Here is a 21,520-nt window from a genome sequence, read left to right as displayed (position 1 = left end):
GGTCTTTTTCCTCCAGTCTCCCAACTAACACTCTATATGCATTTTTGGGTTCGCCCATATGTGCTATATGCCCTGCCCATCTCAAACTTCTGGATTTAATGTTCTTAATTATGTGAGGTGAAGTATACAATGTGTGCAGTTCTGTGTTGTGTAACTTTCTCCATTCTCCTGTAACTTCATCCCTCTTAGCCCCAAATATTTTCCTAAGAACCTTATTCTCAAACACCCTTAATCTCCGTCTCTCTCTCAAAGTGAGAGTCCAAGTTTCACAACCATACAGAAGAACCGGTAATATAACTGTTTTATAAATTCTAACTTTTAGATTTTTTTACAGCAGACTGGATGACAAAAGCTTCTCAACCGAATAATAACAGGCATTTCTCATATTTATTCTGCATTTAATTTCCTCCCTAGTGTCATTTACATTTGTTACTGTTGCTCCAAGATATTTGAATTTTTCCACCTCTTCGAAAGATAAATCTCCAATTTTTATGTTTCCATTTCGTACAATATTCTGGTCACGAGACATAATCATATACTTTGTCTTTTCGGGATTTACTTCAATAATACCGGTAATAATAAAAATTAAACACGAGGGAATTATTTCAGAAACTTGTGTCCATAACATTAATGTAGAAGTGGTTTGCAGGGGGGGAACTTAAAAACTGTGTTAGCTTACCTCCAAGCATACAACATTCAGAGCGCGTTTTTTACGTGTGGAACATGGTTTCAAGTTTAGTGTCTCCATGTGATCACAAATATGGTGTCAAGTTTAGAGGCTTCAAGCAGTGAATTCATGTAAACTATCCCCACATGAATCAGGTAATTCAGTTGTTTTCCCGATGGCAGCAGTCATGTCTCATCTTTAGAAACAACAGATGCAGAGCAGAAGTGGCTGATTACACCTTTTCCACATGTATTTCAGAAAGTATCATTTGTATTTCAGAAAGTATCATTTGTATTTCAGATTCGTCAATTGTCCTATTTGAGAAAGCATCATTTGTATTTCAGATTCGTCAATTGTATTTCAGATAATAATTGAATCATATAGGCCTATTTTTGTTGTCATGGAAACTATGTAATTGTTTATCATGAGTTTGCAATAACGAGTGTATTAGGCTTCATTTTGTCTTTTACTTTCTGTATTTTACAATTTAAAATGGAAAGAATCTTTCAAAGATCCAAAACTAATTCCTGATCTACCTCGAAAATCTGCCGTGGCCGTGTTTAGATTGATTACTGGTCATGATTGCCTCAGTAAAAACCTCCATCGTATTGGAGTACCGAATTCACCTGAATCCTTACTGTGCACCAGAGAAGAGGACATGGAGATGGAGCACCTGGCTAATTGTCAAACTCTTAGGACATTTGTGGACCTTCCATCAAAATATTGGGAAGCAAGAAGGATGATGACTTCATTGTTAAATCCAGAGCATTAGACACACACACACAAAATTTATTTTGTCAATATCAATATATAAATATGTATATACCATTGAAAAACAGTGAATTAGAAACTACAGTAAGTGTACTGTAATTTTTAAAGTAAGGTATTTACATAGTTCAAAATAATTATTCATAATCCTTGAATGTTAGAATTATAAACAGGTCTACAGCAAATTGTTGGCTCATGCTATTCTGAAATAGAAATGACGCTTTCTGAAATACAATTGACGTATCTAAAATATAGGCCTATATGCTGCTTTCTAAAATACAATCGACGAATCTGAAATACAAATGCTTTCTGAAATTAAATTGACCAGTTCTGAAATACACGTGGAAAAGGTGTAGATTAGACTGGAAAGCATGGGTTCTCACATGGGTGAATAACAAACTTTTCCTTTCACTATTAGGCCTACTGTCCTACATTTAACCCCATCAACAACTCTGCAAGCAAGACTTTTACTCAGTCTTCTCCAGCCCTGTTACATTACCTTCATGTTTTGTCATATTTAATTCAAGTTTTATTACTGTATTCTGTCATGCCTTCACCCTTGTACCTGATTTGTAGGCGTACTCTAAGCCAATGGCATGTTGTCAAGAGCCTGCTGCAATAAATATATTATAACAAATTATTAGGCGAAACTAGAGCACAGGGAGTTCAGGTGATTTTGGGAGTGAAAATCGTCGAATTTATTTTATTTATTTTTTTTTTTTGGAGGGGGGAAATGAAGTTTAATAGGACGCTATATTTCAGTGAGCCGCGGTAGTATTTTCGTAAAACAGAAGCAGCTTTTTTCCCCTGGACCAAAAATACGATTTTCACTTACAAAATCGATTGGACTTCCCTGCGCTAGTTTCTCCAATTACTCGTACTGTATTATTCTAACGACTCTGAATCCCACTCAAAACAGTGCCGAGATAAAAGAGACTGATGCGTGATGCCAGCTCCTTATGTATTCCTGAAACTTCACTTTCCTACTCCCATACGCCCTCGTGGCGCGCATTTTCAGCAACTAATTTACAGTAGGCGCCTATAGCCTAGGCCTAAATTACTTAAATTACTCTTGAAAACCCTTTAACACTAACGTTCCGGCTTCCAAGGACGAGAGGTAAGAGAACAATTTTAATGATAAACTTAAATCTGGTCAGCTACTTGCATTTAGTCTTATTACTAATTTATAAATCATATTGCAATTCTGTAATTTCTGGGGTTACATACACTTAAGTTTTTGTCTGTAAAAGGAGCTATATTTTATAACAAAGGCTCTTCCAATTATAGTTTGGAATGTAAGTCAATAAACACAAATCAAATGTCGTGTTACTATCCGTATGAATATTACAATCTACTCAGTATCATTTGAAATCTAATACACGTCCAAAAAAGAATAAGATGGAGGTTATGTGTAACATTTCGTTACTGTACAAAAAAAAAAAAAAAGCCTACTAATGTAATTTAACATAAGCAGATATTTAAATATGTGCAATTAGGCCTAAGCTTCGCATTCGGCGCAAGTTTCCATCCTTATGAAAACTCAACTGCAATTCAACGTTCGTTTTATTTACGCACGATAAAATCATATACAAATAATAAGTAAATGGATACTAATATAGCCATAAGACTCGTTAACATGGTCCATGAGGCGAAGTTGGAATATATAGTGCAATAGCGTGTAGTGATTTTGTACATACATCACAACACGAAAGCATCACTTTACCTATTATTATACATAAAGGTCTATTGTACATCAGCTTCATGGTTCACTATGTATCCAAAAAATTTGGACGTTTCTACCAGACTACCATCCATGTCAACGTAGACGTAAAGGTGGAAAAATAAAAACATGCACATCATAATCAATTCCATTTAATATTACTGTGTACATATTTACCTCTTGCACAATAGGCTTGATATCCGGAGGTTCTTCGGCTTTTATAACTCTGGAAATAAAGAAAGAAAAGTATGTCAAGATACAGCATTAACACCAAACACAAGCCACCATATTAACTCCGCGGCGTATGAGAAATTTCTTATAAGGCACATACAGTCGAAACTAAAAGCGCGCTGGTTTCAAACGGTATGACATGAGTTCCGACGAACAGGAATAAAATGGGCGTAAACAAGCGTTTATTGACGTAAATAATAACAATAATTCATCTACAATCTTTTGCCAAACTGATTCCCGCTTTACTTCACGGTGGTGATTCCGAACAGAAGCAAACTATTCAAACTAGGATTATCTGCATGGGGTGGCGAATTACTCCAAGAAAACTTAATTCCTTCCGGAGATAATTATGACAAATTACAATGAAACACATCGAACGTATTACTACCACAACTACTAAGGTACTATTATTTTTTTATAGACACCATTTTTATAACAGGTACCGTATATATAATAATCACTTCAAATATAAGGTATTTAAACAATTATTAAAGCACGTATAACATAATGGTCGTCGGCGTGGGCTCGTGCGCGAGTTTGAATCCTGCTTGGGTTGATTGGTTGGTTTTGTATGTATGTATTCATTAACACTACAATTGGGTATACACCCGGTGGTAGTAATATATAATATACAATAATTACAATGACATGAAATAAAATAAAATAAACGTAAATGAAATAAAATAAAATAAACGTAAATCTATAAATATTAGATGCAATAAACCTAGGACTATAAATAAAAACTATTCTATAATAACGCCTACGATAAGCAAAAGTAAATTTAACTTATAAGTACTTCTATTTCACCCAACTATTACCAATTTAAATAATTACATATCACCCTAATTTATTTACATATCAACTAAATTACATATCATTTTAATTAATTACATATCAACTTAATTATACATAAACTCAATTAGTTACATGACACAACCTAAATAATTACACTGCACCTCCAATTTACATTTTCAATCTAATCTTCTCAACCTTTCCTTAAATGTATTGATTTTAAGAGGACCACCCTGAAAGATTGGCGCAGGTAAGCTGTTCCAGTCTACTATTGTGCAGTTAACAAAGGAAAATTCTGCCACGTCCGTTCTTTGTTTTCTACATTTAAATTTCCTAATATGATCAGCCCTTCCTAAGTATGATGGTGTTGCTAATCTAGCATTGATATCGGTCCATGCTTTGTGTCCCATTTGTGCCTTAAACAATGCGGTGAGTCTGGTTTTTCGTCGCCTTGATTTGAGATGTTCCCATACTAAGTCTTTTACTATCTCCTCACCATGTCCCTTCCCCATTTTGACATATTTTGCTGCCTTGCGTTGGACCTTTTCTATTGAATCGATTTGGTTTTGTCTGTACGGATCCCAACCTATGCTCCATATTCCATAATTGGGCGAACAAGGGTTTTGTACGCTAATACTTTTGACTTTCGGTTAGATTTGTTCAGAATACGCATAGAGAAATGTAGTGCTTTCCAGGCTTTCCTTGTGGTATTAGTGACTTGTTCCTCCCAACCCAGTTTATTACTTAAATATATACCTAGGTATTTACAAGTGTTCACTTGTGGCACCGATGTACCATTCAGCTGATATCCAAGAGAAATTTCTTTATGCGTTCTACAGAAGGATATTGACTTACTTTTACTGACACTGATTTTCATTTTATTTTCTGTCGTCCAGGTTTCAATAACGGTAAGATCGTTTTGTAAAGCGGCGATATCAGATTCATCATTAATTTGTCTATATATTATACAGTCGTCCGCGAATAATCGTTTTGAAGTGAATAAAGTCTTTAAAATCAGAACGACATACCTATATGGGGTTCCAGGGCGAAAAAGTCTATGTAACATTACTGATGATCCATTCCGACCTATAACTTCGTGACTAATAATACGATTGAATTAAAATGCGATCACCTTCGATTGGGTATATAACTATGATGCGAGCATGATCTTGAATTTGAGCAGCGCAAGCGCGAGTGGGAGCCGTGGCGACTGGCGGACATTTTGGGTGTGGGCGAACTTTTCCGTGCAGTAACTTATAGCTAAGCGACTTCGATATGCTAGCGCGCTGATTTTGGTGACAAACGAAAGATGACAACTGGCGGCCATTTTGGGCGTCAGCAAAAAAATTGCGGACAGTATTTCTCGCGACTCCTATATGCTAGCATGCTGATTTTTGTGCCAAACGAAAGACAGCGACTGGCAGTCATATTACAATGAGTCGATTAGTCATACTTGTTCCAAAAATGAACATTTTCACAAATGAAGGAAAACATATTTATAATACTTGGAGTCCATTTTCTTCACAATGAAGGTTAATAAATGAAAGAGCAATGATTAAAAACTCCTATTCAGATTTGTAACCATATTTATGTATGCCAGAGTGAAAGTTATTTAGCTTTAATTAAATTATGGATCATACGAGTTTTGACAATGACCTTTAGATCATGAGTGTTCTGAAGTCCTTCGTTTAGAACATGAGAGTTTAGAAAGTGATCAGTTGGCATCATGTGGGATTTGACAGTAACAAATTAAAATATTATGCTTACATAAGAACATTACCTCAAGCATAGCCTATTTTCAAATTCAATGTAAAAAAATACGTGTCCACTTGTTAAATTCTTTACATAGAAGAGTACATTTTACAAAACAAAGTACAATATACATTGAGGGGTCCAGTCAGAGAGAAGTCATAAATCTTGGAATAGAGAAATTAAGTATTTTGAGAACAGTCTGAGAATTTCTCGTGGACATTTAAAACTCCAGTGCGGTAAGCTATTGCCAGAGATATTGCAAATATGACACAGTATTCTAGAGACAAAAAAACTCAATTTTCTTAGAAAAGCAGGTTAAAAGAAATACTGATTATAAATTTTAACAAAACTCAAATTTTCTTGACGACATTGCTTTATATCACAAGATTAACATTTGCTTCCATCAATAGTACTTTCCAATGTATGATTATTCACAGCACCACCAATAACATACAGAAATAAATTGACAAGTTTTTCAACATTCTGAATTTTCTCTAAAGAGATAACATTATTTGCTTGAATACTTTCTGGGTAGATATATTTTACGTTGGCTCCAGTCTTAAATAAAGATCTAAACACTTCAAGATCATTTCTGTATGTGAATTTATTTATTTTGGTAGAGTTAAGGCCATGAGGCCTTCTCTTCCACACTACCAGAAGTAAAATACATAATGAAACAATGACAGAAATAGGAAAGTCATATTTAAATATAAAAATAATTTTCATGCACATTAACAAGCTTGCATGGGCTATAATGAAATATTAACTGAACATGATACATAATTTATTTACAATTCATATCCTAATTCTACTTTATGATAGGCCTAAATGACAATTATTCAAAGCGAGTCTCAGATATTTGGAGTAGAAGTGAATAATATTTTAAACAGAACAGATAAAGAATGTGCTATCCTACATTCCTTTAGGCGGACCCAAGAAAGAGCTTGAAAAGATGGCGTTATATGAATTCACCATGCACAACAATTCTATCTTCTACTCCACGTTTTAAATAATTGCACTTACATCCGGAAATTTGAAAATGCCATGAACCATGATTTCGTAACAATTTTTTCATATCATCCTCAAAGTCAACAACATTAGAGTCTGTTCCTAATTTCCGTGTTGAAGGCGTGGCTGATATATTGTTTCTAGTTGTACTATAACTTCTATCTTTTTAATGTTTCTTTCTATGTTTCCAAATACCCTATCCGGAGGAATATAGCTATGACCAGTCACTGGAAAAAAAGACTCCGTTTCCTTTATACGTGGTGGGACTTTTTCGTGAAAGACAAAAAATGCATAGACACAGAGCAACAAAAGTTGAATTTTTATTTTGTTTATTTTATTTTGTGCAGCACATCCATTAGTCGCACTTTCTTGTAAGAAGACACATCAAGGGTAGCGGTATTCAACGTATTAAAGACGCAAGAAGTTATTGTAAAGAGTCTCTCTTAAATTAATTTTCTGTCCAACAACAAGAAGTGACATCACTAGGACCCAAGCAGGATCAGAAAAGAATACTAACCTTGCTAATTTGGCCTGGTTTCTGTTCGTTATTTCTGGAGCTGTTATACATTTCCGTGGTCGTCTTCTCTCCAACAGGTGATGCATTCTCTTCTATAATATTACGTTTACAAAATGGTCAATTACAGCTAAATTCACTGATATTTATCAAAATAAAACAGCACATGCAAGATACTCATCCACAGCCGTATTTCACACAACAAGAAGTGGAGAAGCGGGAGGGAAAGGGAAATACTGATTGGTCGAGAAGCGCTATACAACAAAACTCAATGGATCATGAGACTTTTGACAGAAACCGGGAGGTTTGTCGCTCATTTACACAAGCATCATGTAAGAAATGTGAAAAATTAAGCTCTGAATCGTGATCTATGCAGATAACCGCATGGGAATATAACGGTATCTCAATTTTTAATTTTTTGGAGTATTTGAGTTATGACTCTAACAGACTCATATGCTAGCGTGCTGATTTTGTGACAAACGAAAGATGGCGACTGGCAGCCATTTTAGGCGTGAACAAAAATTTCCGGACAGTGTCTCTCGTGACTCCGATATGCTAGCGCGCTTATTTTCTTACCAAACGAAATATCACGATTGGCGGCCATTTTGGACGTGAGCGAAAATTTCCGGACAGTATCTCTCGTGACTCCGATATGCTAGCGCACTTATTTTGGTGCCAAACGAAAGATCTCGTCTAAGCCAGACGTATTCTCGTGAAACCCAAGGCCGTGTCCGCGACATTCTTTTCCAAAGTATCACTTACATGTACGACGAACGTCAGGTAGTCTCATGGTGAATCCTCGGACTCATCTCGCAATCGTCAATTCCCAGGGGGAGCCAGACAGTGCGATTAAAGATAGTCATTGGTGAAGAGGACAGTGACGTCACTGAAGACGAGCAGTGGCGCTCGACAATATTGCCACAGTATAAGTATTAATATCTGTACTGTGGTGTTGCCTTCGATTTGGTCACTTGACTCCGTTCTTAGTAATAAATTCCCACTCGCTATCTTATTTTTCTCGCAGGGTGCATCAGTTAGTATACAAATCCAAGTGATGTCATTCTTTACACGACATACACATTGTTAAAGTATATGATTTACATTTACAAAATAAAAACAATTCAATGAACCCTATTTTATATATTAATAGAATCATCACTATAATATATACCGGTGCAATTATACAGTAAGTAGCAAGGTTCGAGGTCTCCAACGACTTATGCCATTTTAGAAGAAGAAGAGGTTTACAGTCGATTTTTCTTTGCAGCATATTTGTATAATAATTTAACTTTAAGCTTTCGATTCAGCGAACGAATTCCTGGTTCTTACGTAAACTGTAATTTGTTTGTTGATTGCTGGAAACTCTGAAACCATTACTGAATGACTGTTTTAATCACGCTCTTACTCTTAGAAATCCTTATAGATCCATGAAAACTGCAATATATATTTTTTTAATTGGTTATTTTACAACGCTTTATCAACTGCTGTTAAGGCGTAACACTACAAGCCGGAGGTTCATTGTCGCCCTCACATAAGCCCGCCATTGGTCCCTATCCTGAGCAAGATCACAATTCACGAACATCTTTGTTCTCTTTTGACGTACACATATTAGAGGAGAAATAGTACACTACTTTGTCTTCAGTGACTGATGTATTCATAGCTATATTTTTTCATGTTTCAGTAATTTATCTGTTGTTGTTACAATTATTATGTGAATTTAATCTTAACTACTTTTAATGACACCTTTCTTGCATACAGACGTTTACCTCTTGTGTAGGCGTGTTTTCTCAATACCAGCTTGGTAGATGTGAAGGAATGGCTCCTGTCTTTAATTTCTATTTCTTGTGGTAAGCCTAAAAATTCATTTTCAAGTCTCTTTCGTAGTTTTCCGGAAGGAAATGACTAAAACAAACTCGTGCATTACTGACGTTGATTTTGTCTTTTCGTTTGCACTTCAAACCCATAACTTTATAGTTTCCTTGTCTTGTGAATTGTCTTTTGGACACTAACGGCAGAGTTACTGTGATTGCTCATTTCGGTTCACAAAATACAGAAATAAAAGATAAATAATACACGCCGTGATCGTTATGGACTGCAGTGATAGATATCATCAGAAAGCTCAACCCATATGGCCACAAATGGCCTACCTCGTAAGTCAGATAGTCTCATGGTGAATCCTCGAACTCATATCGCCTCACCATCCTGACACCAATGTTGCCGTACATTTCACTTTTCTGGTTCTTGATGAGCGTGGACGATCTGTATTTCGAAACTAAGCAAATGTCAAGCCACGAGAACAAAATTACAGAGTAATAGTACAACAATAATAACGAAACGAATAGATTTAACAATAAATTAAACAAACAACAGCGCCAACAATAACTATATAACAAAAAACAACAAATTTGTTGACGTTAGCCTGTAACTGGTCACGTCGACGGTGCCAAGGAAGAACACTGTAACTGACAAAATGAACTTTTTCAGTAGAATTAAAAACAACTTCGGATGGCTGTGAAAAATCAGGATTTTTCATTAGGCCTTTTTTCTTTGCATTAACATGATTGAAATTGATGTCTTACTCCATTGTAGTGATAACATTTTCTCTGAAATCATTTCTTATATGCCTATTGTTACTTACAATATTAAAAAGTTAACATAAATTCCCGGCAAGAACATCGTATGTGACATACAATAGTATTGCTTGTGAAAGAAGAAGCGATGTCACAGTTTAATAGAACTGTAACTACATAACTACAAACAGGAATGTAAAAAGGTATAGTAATTTGTTTTACAATACCACTGAATTTAATGTTATTCATCACTGCCGTGATAAATGCCAGGAATATGGGGTGTATTTCGTCACACTGATAGCAGATCAATGAATACTTCACTTTGGGAGATGGGTAGTGGAGCAATGTAATCATATTTTAGATTTTTATCCTTCCAAGTTCAGAGTCTGACTTTGTGTTGTATGTCAATGCTACTGTATGTTCTTGTTCATCATTATGATTGTATTTTATGAATATTTTCTCGCTTAATTCAGGATCAACTTTAATTTGCTTCACTTTCATCAAACACTTTTTCATTTTCTCCTGTCAAATTCCAGTTGTAAAATCGGTTTGTGCCATTTAAGTTACCTCATAGGGTTTCCACTTGCCATTTTCACCAGCATTATCCGTTGTTCAGGAGTGAATATTGTTCGTCCTTTTTTTTTCTTCGTTCAGTTAAAGGATGGATTGAATCTGCTTTATTCCATGTGTGTCCTTTTTTCCGGGAATTTATCGTGAGCAGACATATTACAATACTATTGTCAAATGCAATGTGTTGTAGAAGTCTCTTATCGTCATCATCAGAAGTATCTCGCTCTGACGCCATTTCCATTTGTTGCAGGTCACTCTGTGATACAAAATGAAATGTTAGAATTCCATTGTTATACAGCATTTTTTTCTTATGAAATTAGCAACATTCAAAAAGCTACTCATGATTGTGTTAGTTAAAGTAATACAATACAATATTATAGTTAATGTTGGGTTATTAGTAGGAAGAGTAAATGTTGGATCTCAATGAATAATCTGAATCAAAATATTTGGCCTCAGACCCAAGTCTGGAAAATATCTTATAATAGGCTACTCTCGAAATTTCAGGCGGTGGAGAAGACGTTAAAGACTCACCTTTTCCATCTAAAAATAATTTTAAAAGTATAGAACTCATTTATATGAATTTATTTAGTTACAACTTAAAACCATTACTGAGCTTCAAAATAAAATGTTAAGACTGAGGTGCAAGCTTGCAGTTACTAGAAAATCTAGAATACAAGTAAACTGTTACTTACTTACATACAAATGGCTTTTAAGGAACCCGAAGGTTCATTGCCGCCCTCACATAAGCCCGCCATCGGTCCCTATCCTGTGCAAGATTAATCCAGTCTCTATCATCATATCCCACCTCCCTCAAATCCATTTTAATATTATCCTCCCATCTACGTCTCGGCCTCCATAAAGGTCTTTTTCCCTCCGGTCTCCCAACTAACACTCTATATGCATTTCTGGATTCGCCCATATGTGCTACATGCCCTGCCCATCTCAAACGTCTGGAGTTAATGTTCCTAATTATGTCAGGTGAAGAATACAATGAGTGCAGTTCTGCATTGTGTAACTTTCTCCATTCTCCTGTAACTTCATCCCGCTTAGCCCCAAATATTTTCCTAAACACCTTATTCTCAAACACCCTTAACCTATGTTCCTCTCTCAGAGTGAGAGTCCAAGTTTCACAACCATACAGAACAACCGGTAATATAACTGTTTTATAAATTCTAACTTTCAGATTTTTGGACAGCAGACTGGATGATAAGAGCTTCTCAACCGAATAATAACAGGCATTTCCCATATTTATTCTCCGTTTAATTTCCTCCCGACTGTCATTTATATTTGTTACTGTTGCTCCAAGATATTTGAATTTTTCCACTTCTTTGAAGGATAAATCTCCAATTTTTATATTTCCATTTCGTACAATATTCTGGTCACGAGACATAATCATATAGGCTACTTTTTCTTTTCGGGATTTACTTCCAACCCTATCGCTCTACTTGCTTCAACAAGAATTTCCGTGTTTTCCCTAATCGTTTGTGGATTTTCTCCTAACATATTCACGTCATCCGCATAGACAAGAAGCTGATGTAACCCATTCAATTCCAAACCCTGCCCGTTATCCTGAACTTTCCTAATGGCATATTCTAAAGCGAAGTTAAAAAGTAAAGGTGATAGTGCATCTCCCTGCTTTAGCCCACAGTGAATTGGAAAAGCATCAGATAGAAATTGACCTATACGGACTCTGCTGTATGTTTCACTGAGACACATTTTAATTAATCGAACTAGTTTCTTGGGAATACCAAATTCAATAAGAATATCATATAATACTTCCCTCTTAACCGAGTCATATGCCTTTTTGAAATCTATGAATAACTGATGTACTGTACCCTTATACTCCCATTTTTTCTCCATTATCTGTCGAATACAAAAAATCTTATCAATAGTCGATCTATTACGCCGAAAACCGCACTGATTATCCCCAATAAATTCATCTACGTACGGAGTTAATCTTCTCAAATGAATATTAGACAAAATTTTGTACGTCAACAAAAGTGATATTCCTCGAAAGTTACTACAGTTAGTCTTGTCCCCCTTCTTAAAAATAGGTACAATTACGGACTCCTTCCATTGTTCTGGTACAATTTCCTTTTCCCAAATAGCAAGTACAAGTTTATAAATTTCGCTATATAATGCACTTCCACCCTCTTGTATTAATTCTGCTGGAATTTGATCGATACCTGGAGACTTGTACTTTTTCAGATTTTCTATCGCAATTTCGACTTCTGAAAGTGTGGGTTCGGGTATAAATGGCTCAGCAGTTTGTATTTCAATTTCGTCCCGATCATTTCTATTTGGCCTATGTACATTTAGTAGTTGCGCAAAATAGTTTTTCCATCTGTTTAGGATTGATGGAGAGTCTGCAACCAAGTCACCATTCTCATCCTTGATCACGTTTACCCTTGGCTGATATCCGTTCTTAAATTCCTTTATACCCTTATATAAATCTCGAATGTTTTTATTCTTACTATTTGTTTCTACCTCATTCAGTTTTTCCTTCAAGTAATCTCTCTTTTTATTCCTAAGTGTACGACTTGCTTCCCGTCTTTCATTGAAATAATTATCTCTATTCTCCTCAACTGGATCCTGTAAGAATTTCAATTTTGCCTGTTTCCTTCTTTCTACTACCATGCAACAATCTTCATCAAACCACGGTTTCTTTTTCTTAGTTTCATAATAACCTATGCTCTGCTCAGCTGCAATTTTGATACTATCTCTGATATTTTCTCACACGCTATTAACATCTAATTCTTTCTCAACTTCGTCGGAACAAGTAAACTGTAGATAGGTTTACTATTGCAAAAAACCAGAGCCACACGGACCACATGCTTAATTATATAGAATCTATGGACGTCCCATATTGTTGGTGCAAAGAGAACTTCTCTATTTTTAGTTATGAATGTGGTCACACGATAGTTATTTGGACATTTCATTCTTAAGCTAAAGTTTTCAAAAACACACTATATAGTAACAACAAAATATAATAAAATCAAACTTACCAGGAACATCATCTTCTGCATCTTTATAGATAACCTCCTTCGCAAACATCCTCGCTTACTTCGCTCCATTGTAGCTTCTCTTTTATCTCGTTTCACACAAAGCTGACAACGTAGAATGAAATAAGATGACTGTCCTGCTTCGTGGCGTCATAGTCAAAGGCATCCTGCCTAGGACTCGTGTTACGGAATGCGCGCTGGTTCAAGTCCTCATGGAGGAAGAAATTTTCTCATGAAATTTCGGCCATTGTATGGGACCGGTGCCCACCCAGCATCATGATACACTTGGGGAGCTACTATAGGTAGCGAAATCCAGTTATGAAAGCCAGCTATAGCAGCACGGGGAATCATCGTGTTAACCACACGATACCTGCATTCTGGTTGGATGATCGTCCACATCTCCTTCAGCATGTGGACATGAGGCCAATAGCCGGCTGGTCTCGTTGGTAATGCATGGTCCTTCATGGGCTGTCGTGCCTCGGATTATTATAGGTCTGCATGTTGTTGCAGAATGCAGATACAATACCTTTAAATTACATACACTATTCATTCATTTGCTACAGAGAAGACTATGGTAACTATGTCACTTCAATAATTTTAACGGGACATTATTACGAAAGGAGACAGTCGACAAATTCTTAAGTGAGATACAATATTATTCTACATATAAAATGTATCAATGTTGGTTACAATATTTCAATATTGCGCGATTACTGCCAAATATCCAGCCAATTTTAATCATATTTATTCCACAGATGGTCTGTTATGAAACCTTCAGGCCTACGATTAAAAATCAAATTCTTCAAAATGTCAGTTACAATGTTCTTCCTAGGGACCGTCGACACCACAAACGAAATCAGCGGCGTAACGTTCGGGCCTGCAATTCACGACGGTTTCATACAATCGGACTATGTTGTTGAATCCAGCACAGCTATAAACAATGCTTGCCTTGTGCCATATCGTATAACACGTATTATCGCCGCGGCCTCATGCTTATACAATAACGTGCGGTGTGCTTTTAAACACAATTTTGCCGATCGATTGTTGCTCTGTAGGTTTCACTCCAAGCGTCACGTTGTCACGTCTACTTCCTCGATAGTTTATTATATTGTTAAATTATTATTATTATTATTATTATTATTATTATCATATACGAGTACGTTGACATTCTTAACTCTTAATAATAACTCTTTAACAATCATTTTTTAATTACATAGCTTAATCTTCGTCCTTAGCATAAGACATTGCAACCTCGGTTTTACTCCACGTGGATTAGACAAGTAGGTGTCATTTTATAATGGAAGCAGCTTATTGAAATTGAGGCGAGTGATTGGAGTGGCGACACAAGAAATTGAAAACAATAATACAATTAAATTTCAAAGATCTGCCGAATGTTACTCACGAGGCCTCACAAAAGAGCAGTGCAAAGTAATTTTATCATAATGACAACAATAAAATTGATACTAAAATCTCATATTTTAGTTGTAAAATTGTATTTTCTTGATAAGTAGTGTACCTGGGATAGTTTTATGCACATTTTTTTTCTGAACGTTTAACTTTTGTTACACATTTATTCGACAACAATGGAATGGGTTTCCGTTCAAATTTATAATGCCAATAATTATCCAATAAGATGTTTGTGTAGTAACGATCATTCAACTTCACTCAGTTTCGAAACAGCTCTCTTTGCGGGAAGTTAATAATGTCAGTTATGTGGTCGGTGTGATATTTTTCCAACTTTATTTGAGCAGTTTTTAATTTAATTTTGTTCGTATATTTTTCTGTGTTTTAATCGAGTAAATTATTATTAGAGTACAGACGTATAGTACTGTAGTTACTGAAATATGAAACCGTTTAAAGTTGAGTACGAACATCTAAGAAAAGAAAGAAGAAGCGAGAGTTAGAAAAAGAAACAAACAAATTAATGAAGATAAGTAATTTTTTTTTCTCCTCCTGGTCCTAGTAGTAGTGCTAGCTCAACAGTTACAAATGTGTGCAGTGCCACAAGTGCGCGTCTGAAGTGAAAAGTGATATAGAAATAGATGTTAGTAGAGACAGCAATTGCGAAAGCGTTAGCGAAAAAGAAGATTGTAACAAAATTGCCTTAACTGTAATTAGGCCAGTTGCAGAGTATGCAAATGATCGTGCAGATTAAGAGTTAGAAGTCGATGATGAATCTAAAAAGTTCTTCGTAGATAAAATCCTTATCAGCCAGAGCCAGCGGGTCCTTTCCCTGAAGATCCTAAGCAGGATAACAGATCCTTTTCCACCAAATATTACGATAAATTCACATTGACAGGGCAAAGAATTAGGAGAGAATGGTTGTGTTATTCAATTAAAATTACTCTGTTATTGTAAACCGTGTTGGCTCCTTGGACAGCAGAAGTCGTCTTCACCTTGGAGGGAAGGAGTCCGAGATTGGAGATGGTTAACCAAAAGTATAGTGCGACACGAAACTAGTCACGCACATTTGAACGCCTGCGTCGTTTTCAAAATTCGTGGCGTAAGAAAAACACAGTTGACGCGGGTATGGATTCAGAACTTTAAAGAAAAGTGAAAACATATGGAAACAGGTCCTTGAGCGTATCGTGAATGTGACGCCAACTCTGGCATCCAATAATCTAGCTTTCCGGGGACATAGGGAACAAATTGGAAAATCAAACAGTGGAAACTTTTTAGCAATCATCGAACTTCTCGCAAAGTACGATCCTGTATTACGTGATCTCATAAATAAACCAAATTATACACAAAAGTACCTAAGCCCTTCTATTCAAAATGAGTTTATAAACGTTTTATCCCGTGCAGGTGAAAAAGAAATTATTAATGACATTAAAGCTGCCCCTTTCTTTTCAATAATTACAGATACAACACAGGACATAACAATTAGGTCAGATATTTTGATACGTTACAGTTTCGCATGATGTAACTGGAAAGCCTTGTGACGTGAAGATAAATGAAAGCTTCTTAGGTTTTCGCGAAATAAAAGATCAAAGTGCCTTAGGAATAGAGAAGGAAACAGTGCAATAGACGAAAAGGGACTCTTATTAACTAAATGCCGTGGTCAGGGGTATGACGGTTGTGCCAATATGTCAGGCGTATACAAACGTGTCAGAACGAGAATTGAACAAAGAATTTTTATTGTACACCATAGCAGGATAATCCTCTCTGAATTCAAAACGCTGCATTTGTGTCAAATTAGACCTCTGCCTGTAGTTTATTCTACCATTTGTAAATTGGAACAACTGCTTCTGTTCCAACTGATGTAGGGACAATGGACAGCTTTTTCTTGCCTAATCCAAAACATTATCAATAGTTGAAATAGATTCTTGCTAAATAATCTTTTGAAGCATCCAAAATTGAGATCAAGTTGGAACTTCGCAGGAAATTCTGGAGCTCTTATTCTTGTTTGCCATTGAGGTATCTCACTAAAGGATTATTTCATTTTGACCCAGGCAGTTATCTGCATGGAACTCAACATTTTCTTCACCCAGTAAAAAATTTTCAAGTAGGCCTAAGTGATGTATTTTCACTTTTTCGGGTATCACGTACACTAGTACTAGTGTGTTTAATGGCTCACAAGCAACACCAAACAGACTCACTTCATACCCTGTAAGAAAGAAAATTTGACCTACTTTCTAGAGATAAGGTAGATGTATCTGTCCTGCTATCGTTTTCACATGAAACCCTCTCACCAAGCAGAGGAGCACTGAAATATTCTGTCACGATATCAGCTATTTCAGACGGTAAATCTGGATGTGAATATTGTTTTAGTGATTTGAAAATAAATTCACATGTGGAACTGTCCTCTACTATGATGAAAATAATTGTATGTGTTGTGTAAATAAATCACAATGAGTTAATTATAGCAATGATATAGGCCCCACTTAACAACAATACTCTATGGCTACAACAAAACTGGCTTAGATTTCCATGCAAGCATGGATTGCGAATATGAGTTAGAAGACAAAACATCGTCTGGTGATTATTCTTAAACACTATAGTATGCAGCTTAGTGAGAAGACATGCGAAGTGAATCGTAATGCCCTGAGAAGTGGTTCCTCTGTGACATGAGAGTGATCCATACAGTTCATTGTTTAGGATGTATCATACCAAGTTCACCAGTTTGAATCCTCTCGTAGTTTTTTATGATTATCTCGGAAAATAGAAACTGCCAAGTAGTCCCTTTTCATATGCACGCACACAAATGAAGGGTACACGGGAAAAACAAACAATGTCACATTTCCATTAAGGTTGAGATATTGATCTATTTCGGTATATTACTGCTAAATTTATTGGTGTTTCTACTTGAAATGAAGGAACTGATGAATGTATCCGTGGTTTTAATTCTCCTTTACCACTTCTGGTGAAAATAACACTAAAGTTTGTAGTAATACAGTGAATTAGATAATGAATCACCCTTAACAGCATTGTGACATTCGTTTTTCCCGTGTACCCTTCAAATGTCATTTCAGTTATATTATGTTTTTTTTTTTCTTCAGACCCCCAAAAAACGTATAAATGAAATCTTTAAATTAATTATGAGTGACGAGCCTAGGCTAATATAAACATGCGGTGGCCCATCTTAGTTTTCAGACTGCTTATCTCGCGTAATTTTATCCTAAGTTCACAAGTTTTAACAAGGACGATGGATTGTAAGGGATGATCAAATTCTTAGCATGAATTTCTTTGTCCCTGACAAAGATGTTCAAGCAAACTTTGTAGGCCACATCTCTCACGCAATGAATCTGCAGGTAATACAACAGCCCACACCAGTGGCTTTTCCTACCTCCATCCAGCCATTTCCTTCCCTTTTTCAGAATGTTTTATGTCACATTCCATTAACATGCATCATTCCAATTCCTTCATGGCACTTTTGTAGCACATTACAGAGAATACAACAGAACTCAGTGTGGCAGATCATTCTGGTCGCACTACAGTATGAAGCCCCTTGGTGGACACTTTCATGACTATCTGACATACTTCGTAAAAGTCTTTAGTATACAGTACTACTTGTATGTATGTGTATTTATTCACACTGCAATGGGTATATACCCGGTGGCAGTGGTAACTAATTACACTCAATAATGACAATAATAAACTTATTAATTAAAATACAATTAATAATAATACTAATAATTAATACTAACAATAATTTATAATAATAATAATAATAATAATAATAATAATAATAACAGGGAATATCCTAAATTAAGTCGACCTGGTTGGCTAGTTGGTATAGTGCTGGCCTTCTATGCCCAAGGTTGCGGGTTCGATCCCGGGCCAGGTCGATGGCATTTAAGTGTGCTTAAATGCGACAGGCTCATGTCAGTAGATTTACTGGCATGTAAAAGAACTCCTGCGGGACAAAATTCCGGCACATCCGGCGACGCTGATATAACCTCTGCAGTTGCGAGCGTCGTTAAATAAAACTAACATTTCCTAAATTAAATGAAACGATCACTTAAAATAACATTTGAAATAAATGTAATTTGTATCTTAAAACTAAGATCGAACTAAAACCCACGAGTATGATATGTTCATATCTGCACAAATACCTTTCAACACTACACTCATTTCGCTGTCAACTCACTCACTGCACTGGAACTATGACACATTTCACTGATTCTATCCTGATTTCACTAACACTTCAAAAATATTTCACTGTTCAAATACTTTGCACTGTCACTATAAACTATAACGCTTCACTGACAGGAACACGTTTCACTTACACTACACACTTCACTGACACGACATAATTCTTCACTGATACAACACTTCAATAACAACATATCATTTACACCCTTTAAATACTGTGTATAATTACCGTCTATTAGTAAAGTCCTTAAGCCTATTTTTAAATACATTTTTGGTTGTTGGTAAAGCCTTTAGTAAGTCTGCAGGTAAAGCATTCCAGTCCCTGATAGTACTATTGAGGAAAGAAAACTTTCCAGTGTCCGTCCTCTGTCTTCTTTCCCTCAATTTATATGAGTGGTCGTTCCTTGAAGAGTAATTTGGCGGCTGCAACCTATTTTTTATTTCTCTCCAGGCAGGCTCACCTCTGTATGTTTTGAACAGTGCGCATAATCGAATTCGCGTTCTCCTGTCCGTGAGTGTGTCCCATTTTAATGGTGAATTTTTCCGACAACACTTGAGAGCACATTTTTTAATTTTTTCCAGTATCTTAATATGTTCTAATCTGTAAGGATTCCAACATGCAGCACCATATTCCATTACTGGACATACTAGTGATTTATATGCAATCTCTTTGGATTTATCAGAACCTTTTCTTAGTATCCTCATCACAAAGTGTAACGCTCTCCATGCTTTTCCCGCTGTGTCTGTAACGTGTTCCCCAGCCGAGATCGCTGCTAAATGTTATTCCGAGGTATTTACATTTGTTAACTTCCGGAATGGTTTCACCCCCTAACGTATACAATGCGACTATTTTATTTCTTTTCCTTGTAAAGCTGATGGCTTTGCTCTTTAGAGAATTTATTTTCATTTTGTTGGCTATTGCCCAATCGTTTATTCTATTGAGGTCATTCTGGAGAAGAGTAGTATCTTCATAACTTTTTATTTCCCTGTATACCATACAATCATCGGCGAATAAGCGAACCCTAGACAAGATATTAACTGGCAGATCATTTACAAAAGCCAGGAATAGAAGAGGCCCCAAGACACTCCTCTGCGGGACCCCGGAAGTAATTTCAATTGGGTTCGATAATTCCTCCCCTACCCGTACTCTCTGAGTGCGACAAGTTAAAAATTCCTTGATCCACTGGAGCACTCTGAAGTCAGTCGCCATTCATTGTAGTTTAACCAACAATATATCGGGTGGGTCTACATCGAATGCGCGTGAAAAGTCAATAATCACTGCATCTACTTGGCTACTGGAATCTGTTCCGTCTTCTAAATCCTGACATACAGTTACTAATTGACTCTCACATGAATAGCCCCCCCCCCGAAATCCATGCTGACAGTTATGTAACCAATTTGAGTCATCCCAATGCTGCCTTAGATAAGCTGAAATCAAGTGTTCCATCTGTTTGCAAACCACAGAGGTAAGGCTGACCGGTCTGTAATTTTTTGTATCTGAGCGAGACCCTGACTTATAAATTGGCACCACTATTGCATCTTTCCAATCTCGCGGGTTTGAACAGTCAGCTGCTCAGGCAAGTTGTATTGCGAGTCACACAGTGTAAAGTGTCTTTAATACTGAAAACAAGTACAATTCGATTTTCCCTCCTTTCTTTGTTGCAATGAACTAAGTTTCCAAATGCAGCTGACAATTCTTTCTGACCAATTCCATGGCTATATGTTGGTCCTGTTCATACGATGGACTTACCTGCCACACTGGTGATTCTTAGTGGGGGACTGACTGCTACAAGCCATCCACTAGTCTGCATTCCTCTTCCATTTTACTAACATGCTCACAACACTTTTGCCACTCTGTTTATAATGCTATGCACAGAAATTCGACTAGCATGGGTGTTGGCATGTCAAAGAGTTTCGTTATAAAAACAAATAAATGAATTTACTAATAATAATAATAATAATAATAATAATAATAATAATAATAATAATAATAATAGTAATAATAATAGTAATAGTAATAATAATAAAAGAAGGCAAGACCAATGTGCAAGCCAAGGGATGTTTGGATTTTCTATAATTAAAGGTAAATTAGGTGAAAGAAAGACAAAGAGGTTCATGATATTATAAAAGGTCAAATAAGATGTTTAATTCATCAATTTTACACCGTTAGGAAGATGGTCTCTTCGATCAGTAACTGAAAAGGAACAGGTCAGTAGATGTGTGCCCAAGGTAAGAGTAAAAAACAACCGGGATTCATGGAGTACAATAAATCACGTGTTTTGTCACTAATGAACAAGACAGCATAGGCCTACTAACGAGGAATCGGCATGT

The 21,520-nt window shown here is 36.1% G+C and overlaps 1 protein-coding gene across 4 annotated transcripts in view; it reads right to left on the bottom strand.

The window, feature by feature from the left end:
- Nucleotides 1–21,520, bottom strand: part of LOC138713040 (uncharacterized) — a 106,320-nt gene that overhangs the window by 44,889 nt on the left and 39,911 nt on the right. For all 4 annotated transcript variants that reach the window (XM_069844751.1, XM_069844752.1, XM_069844754.1 and 1 more), the window contains exon 9: nucleotides 3,333–3,381. In XM_069844751.1, coding sequence (XP_069700852.1) covers nucleotides 3,333–3,381 — 49 coding nt within the window. The remainder of the gene's footprint in view (nucleotides 1–3,332; nucleotides 3,382–21,520) is intronic.

The sequence above is a fragment of the Periplaneta americana genome, chromosome 14 (genome assembly GCF_040183065.1).
Source record: "Periplaneta americana isolate PAMFEO1 chromosome 14, P.americana_PAMFEO1_priV1, whole genome shotgun sequence".
Taxonomy (NCBI): domain Eukaryota; kingdom Metazoa; phylum Arthropoda; class Insecta; order Blattodea; family Blattidae; genus Periplaneta; species Periplaneta americana.
The sequence above is the reverse complement of the archived record's forward strand: the minus strand, read 5'-3'. Positions and strand labels throughout refer to the sequence as shown.